The 6,542-nt window shown below is 40.9% G+C and overlaps 1 protein-coding gene across 1 annotated transcript; it reads right to left on the bottom strand.

The window, feature by feature from the left end:
- Positions 1-754: 754 nt before the first annotated feature.
- On the bottom strand, positions 755-3,943 carry LOC149082222 (alpha-crystallin A chain-like). The gene is made up of 2 exons (XM_089235730.1): positions 3,082-3,943; positions 755-969 (listed from the first exon to the last, which is right to left on the bottom strand). The coding sequence occupies exon 1, from the start codon at positions 3,756-3,758 to the stop codon at positions 3,249-3,251; it is 510 nt and encodes a 169-aa protein (XP_089091856.1). The 5' UTR covers positions 3,759-3,943; the 3' UTR covers positions 755-969; positions 3,082-3,248.
- Between the last annotated feature and the right edge of the window lie 2,599 nt (positions 3,944-6,542).

Below are 6,542 nucleotides of genomic sequence, written 5' to 3'. Positions count from 1 at the left end.
GCCTGGAACATTCTATCACCCCCAGGGGGCGTTAACCACTGGAAGAGCCCTGGCATACACAAGGCGTCGTATAAGTGCTAATGCGGTCTTTGCCTCATCAATCGTCCGTCGTAGAGATATAGTTTCAATTTAAAAAATTCAAAAATTATCCTGTACGAATTTTGAGAGTAAAAATACAGCGTGTCACAAAATAAGAATAATTATAGCCCTCCCCCTCCTCTAACTCCCAATTAGAAAGTTGTTTCCCTGTCTCTCCTAAAGTAAACAACAACAAAAAATTCCAAGTGCAATATTCGTTGAGATATTCGAATTAAAAAATCTGAGAAAAAATTTAGGAAAGGACAGCATAAATGAAGGAAAAGACCGTTTTCCGTTAGTTTTTGCTGATCTTTCATAACTTTTCTCCAATTTTAGTTTATTTTTTCCAATATCTTTTTTCAATTACACTTAGAAACATGGATATTTTTTTTTTCTGTTCGGCTCAGGAAAGACTGGGCAGCAACTTCCTAATTGTAAGTTAGAGGATAGTATAAAAATTTCTATTTTTCATTTTGTGACACTCTATTCTCACTCTCAAAACTGGTAGAGGGTTCGTGAGATAAAACCCGCATTAACACTTACAGGACACCCTGTATAAAGCACCCGTATCATTTCTGTTTTTTTACAGCATTTTGTAGCATGTTAATTATTTTTGTGCAACATAATTTTGTGCAATATGTTAAATATAAACGAAATCACATTTGTCACATTCGGAAAAATATATTTTTTTTATTGTAAATTGGAAGCAGCAAACAAAAAAAATCCAAATGATTATTTCTTCAGTTTGCAACTGTTTCTGTACTCGTCGATTCCAGCAACAATTTCCCTGGACACAGTTTGGAATAACAAGAACCACGATTGTTTGATCTCTTCTGTGTAATATTCTCTCAACCAATGACACAGCACCGAGTGGAACGCATCCCATATTTTCTGCAAAGAAACAAATGAATTCCAGAAAATAAAAGAAAATATCAAACTTTGCGGCACGTTGAATTATTAAATGTTGTGACAAAATTTCAATTGTTGTGACCGAAAAATTGATTCGCTATAAGCGATTGCATTTGAGGGTATAAAGACAATACAGTATAACTTCTCCTAACGGACACTCCTTGTTAACGGAAAACTCCCGCTAAAGGACACTTGTGATCCTCGATCCAGTAGAGAGAGAATAGGGCTTTAATGTACTTTCCTCCCCGATAGCGAACACCCTGGATACAGTGCCGTCTTAACGCATGGGATCACCCGGGCACGGCCCGGGGCCCTCAAGAAAAGAGGGACCTCACAAAAGTGAAATATAGTTAAAATTTTCGAGAAGTATGCATGTAAATTTGCGTAGTAGGACCTCAAACAAATCACCTTGCCTTGGGCCTGCTCTTAAGACGGCCCTGCCTGGATAGCGGTGTTTTTGCACGTTATTTCAATTGAAATTTTAAGTTATTTATACAGTCAACCATTCCATTACAATGGCTGGTAGGATAAGTCCCAAATGTTTCATAGAACGACTACCGTTTTATTTTAGATGTAACTAGCCGCCAATAAACGTCCGTTTGTGACGGACCGAAAGGGGTCGTTATATCGGGCATCGACTGTATTATTTATTTTTGCAACTTTTTTATAATTATGGACCCTGGGGGGTTCGGACATCCTTAATAGGGAACCGCTGATCTTAAACTAAAAAAAGGTCCCTGGCCCAAAGTATTCACAGGAATAAGAGCGCTAAGTGGGTTAGCGCAGTGGACGGCAGCACAGGTATTCGTCTTATTAGAACAACGTGTGGACCACAGAAGTTTGAGAACCCGTTCTAGGGGATTCTGTGGCTTTCGTTAAATATTCTTGAACACCTATTTGTAAAATGCGTGGGAGACCTTAAGGGAAAAGGGCCTCGAGTGAATGAGATATAATTTAAAAATGTCAAAAGCGAACATGCAAATATATGGACCTATCTAGCCGGAGAGGTGTGTGGCATCAGAAATAATAACTTCGCACGAGGGCCTTCTCCCAAAGAGATGCTCTTAACCCGCCACTCACATAGCTGTGAATATGAACTACCGCTTTCGAGGTCATGATCATGTTTTACGAGAGCCGCAAGATGCGTGCGTTGTGAATCTATGGACGTGCTGTTTACAAACCATCATATTCACGTCGCTGTACGAGTAATACCTTGCCACATACTTTTGAAGCCGTGTAAAAGCATCAAATTCAATTCCACGTATTTCTCGTCAATGCTATAATAAACTCAGGTCTTAGTTTTCAAAAATGTTCTTTAACTTTCATCAAAACATTCATATGAATCCCCCCCAACTCAAACGCGTCATTTAACCCAGGGGCCTTCAAAACATTCAGACACAGCAGGCCAAATTTAAACTTCCCACGGACCACCAACTTATGTAATTTAGTAACATCTTAATAGGAGCCAATGCGGGCCCCCCCCACCTTCCGAGTTTTGCATTTATTGACAAAAAAAAAAAAAACCCAATTTCGATAGTTTTTACATACTTTTTTTTCTACTAAATCTGAAAAGTTTATTATCGATTGAAGAAACATTAATTTATTTTGAGGAATTAAAATGAAAGAATTTTGATTATTTATCTACGCAATAATATCTCGACACCATTTCTTTTAATTATGCAATTATTCTTTTATTGATTGTAAAATAAATTTCTATCGCCTCTCTTACCGATTTATATGTAATACAAAAAAAAATTATCACTCCTGAAATTATTTCCTTCCAGTAAAGAAATTTTAAAAAAAAATTCACCAATTCTAGAAAATTCATCGTTTTTTAATGTTTTCAACCATTCTCCAAAAGTGATCGGCGGGCCACGACAAAAGGCTCCGAGGGTCAAATGTGGCCCACGGTCCATTTTGCGTTGAAGGACTCCCCCCCCCCCCCCCCCCCGATTTAATGTGTTTCGAAACAAGTCTAAATATTCAACTAAATTTAACACCATTAAATTAAGTACGAAAAACATTTATTAGATATACCAATCTATCACGGTGTTGCAACGTAACATGTAACTAGGAAACATAATCATCACTTACTGTAAATAAAGAACAGCGGCTTATCACATTATCCTCGGGATACTAATGAAATATTTAACACTCACAAATTTGTTCACACTAGTCCAGTCCGTATTCAGTCTCGTACAAAAATACATTTTGACAGTCCAGTTCACGTGTTCAGTCTCGTACACACACACTGACAGTCATTATTTGTGTTGATCGCCGCTCGATTCCAAAGCTATCGGCACCTCGCGTTCGGTGACCGCCGGTGGTTCGACGGCTTTCCTCGGCGCCTGGATGACGAGCGTCCCGTCCGACGACAGCGACGACTTGACGGTCTCGGACTCGACGTCCTGGGGCAACATGTAGCGCCGGGTGAACTCCCTGGATATGAAGCCGTTCTCGTCGTCGGACCTCTCCTCGTGCTTCCCGTGCACCACGACGTAGTTGTCGACGACCTTCACCTCCATCTCCTCGGGCTTGAAGTGCTTCACGTTCAGGCTGACCTGGAACTTGTCCTTGTCGGCGACGACCTCGGACTGGCCAGACGACGAGATGCTGGCCTGAGTCCTGGGTCGGAGAAGGAAGCCCCGGTACCAGGTCGGCGGCAAGAGGTCGTCGTCCAGGAGCTCCATCCCGAAGTGCTGGTCGAAGATCCTGCTCGGGTAGTCCCAGGTGTCCCACCAGTCACGGCCGAAGAATCTCGACAGAGCCATTTGGATATCTCAAATAACTGACTTAGCAAAGAAATTCCGATGAATTCAACGGCGAAGATTAAGTTATCGCGACTCTTTGAAGTCAATCGAGTACGTCAAGCTAAATTCTGATGGCGAAGGGTCAGTCGATGCCGTATTTATAATATGCCGCAGACGACACGGAACTTTCTCGCATGTTCGCGTCATTAGCGTCAACAAAAAAAACCTCTCCCCACGTAAAAGGTTGCTAGACGGTTTTCTTGGCGTGCTGGAGGAGAAGAAAGTCGCCAAAAGAAATTTTTTCTCTCATGATCTGGATGTCCAACAAACGCAATATAGTGTGATATGATTTTGATTTAATTTTGAAGAAATTATAACTTTTTAATGATTTTGAATTTTCGGCTTTTCTCGGGCATTTTCGATTTTTTTTGTGAATTTCGAACTTTTTTGTTAATTCTCTTTCTGATAAAATATTTTCCTTTGGTAATAGAATCGATTTGTGTGTGGTTAACTAATCGTCAGTGAACATGTTACAAGGCAGGAGTCCCACAAGCGTCGCCCCGGGTCGATTCTCATTATTTTTTTTTCGTTTAGATAGGTCATCCAAGTATTACGTCAGCATCGGGGGGGGGGGGGGGGGAGGTTTGACGGTTTCTTACGTCATCAACTACTCTTTTTGAAGATATGAAATATTCTAAGCTCCCTGAAGAAATTTTGCTGACGGTGGGGGGGGGGGGAGGAGGGGGTCAATGTTCTGCTGACAAGGGAGGAGAGGGAGGGGGTCAAAAATGGCTGAAAATCTGCTTACGTAATACTTGAATGCCCCGTTATAGCGTGTTTTTTTTTCTGTTATATAGGCCTATATATTTTTTTAAGCGTGAAAACTATATAAATTCATTATAGAGGGGCTCGTGAAAAGTCTAGTCTAGGGCCCGCAAGAGATTCCGGCTTGGGGGCCATGGTACTAGGACCCATTGGCGTATACAAGAGCTCCACTCTCTTTTCGAGTAGAGGTTAGTGTTATTTTTGCGGAAAAAAGCCCCATCGGCAGTGCCGTCTTAACGCATGGGCCCCCATCTGGCCATGACTCGAGAGCCTCATGATAATGAGATCTCAAAGATTTTCGAGATCAAGCATGCAAATTTGTAAGCAGTAATTTCCAGTCAGGTCGGCCTAAAAAAAACAATTAGGCTGGGGGCCCATTATGCTCTTAAGACGGCTCTGCCCATCATATGGGACTATATGTAACCCACTACATGAGAAAATACTACGTATGTCAAGCAGGGCCTGTTTCTCGTATAGAAAAACATGATGCGTGCCTAGAGCCCAGACATTTTCGGGGGCCCCATTAGAATGCCAAAATTAGCATCTTTCTTCGTTTTTTTTTCAAAAAATATTAACAATTTTTTTTAAATATTACCGTTGAGAGGCAGGACCGTCTTAAGCGCATCATGGGCCCCCGGGCCAAATGATTTTTCTGAGGCCCTACCAGGCAAATTATCAAAAATCTCAACCAGATCTCACTTTTGCGGGGCCCTTTTTTTCTTGAGGCTCCCGGGACGTGCCCGGGTGGGCGCATGCCTTAAGACGGCACTGTTGGGAGGTAGGACATGGACTCTCCCCGCCTGTTTACCCCTGATCAGAGGTGCATTTATGGGAGTTGGTGTGCACGCAAATTTTCCAAAAACCACATTTTAAAATTTTTAAATTCTATGAAATTTTCTGCGTCTGTGTTAAAGTTTTTGTCCCACTTTGTATCCCCCCCCCCCTCCCCACCACTATGATGTTATATACTTTAACACAAGCTTTTAGATTTTAATTGTTGGTTTTTTTCCTTTTTTCCCCTTGAATTTTCATTTTAACATGCGATTTTTTCAGAAATCTCCAAAATTTACCCATATTTTGTGATATGAAAATTTTTTTGAATAATTTTAATAAAAAATCCTCGTATTAAAGTATATAACACCATAGCGTTGAGAGACGCACAAAGTTTCAAGACATTTGAACGGGTGGTGTTCGTGAAAAAATGTTCCTTATCTAACAAAAAAAAAATTTTAGTTTTTTGAGAAAAGAGCATTTTAGTGTGTGAAAAACATTAGCACACATGTGTAATGCCTGCCGGCAGTTTTATATTAAAATATTTTTAGTACAGGTAGAACAACAATTTTTATACAGTTAGACCCATATAATTTCCTAGTATTTTAAAAACTGAAAAATGAGTTTTTGTGGAAAATTTGCGTATGGTTTTACATAATGCGGACAACACGAATTTGTCATCCTCCTCCCACACAAAGTATATAGTCTTATAAGTTTCTTTATTATTCTTTCCTTGAAATCGCCACCCTGTGATACAACCTGCTTGCCCCCCCCCCTCCTGCAAGCACACCTATATAGGGGCCGTTCAAGTATAGCGTAAGCAAATTTTTAGTCATTTTTGACCCCCTCCCCTCTTGTCAGCAAAATTTCGTCATCAGATCTGCCCCTCTGAATCCTAACTCATATTTTCATAAAGGGTGGTCGATGACGTAAGCATTACCCAAACCCCCCCCCCCCCCTTGTCATCAAAAGTCAGCAAATCGGAAAACCCCCTTCCCCCATCGATGATGACATAATACTTGAATGACCCCTAAGTGAATCTTTTGGTGACTCCCATGTTCATACACTCTCTAAGTCAGTCATTCACATGCTTGCACAATGTTTTGGTCACTCACATGCTTGCGCACGCTCTAGATCACTCTTTTGATTGCTCACTAGCATGGTTCTTTGCTGCGTCACTCTTTCGATCATTTACATCTCTACACGTGC

This window comes from Pholcus phalangioides, unplaced genomic scaffold, assembly GCF_987345545.1.
Source record: "Pholcus phalangioides strain wild (caught in Gottingen) unplaced genomic scaffold, Ppha-v1.0 ptg000009l_1, whole genome shotgun sequence".
Lineage (NCBI taxonomy): Eukaryota > Metazoa > Arthropoda > Arachnida > Araneae > Pholcidae > Pholcus > Pholcus phalangioides.
Note: the sequence above shows the minus strand (reverse complement) of the source record. Positions and strands in the feature narration are given on the sequence as shown.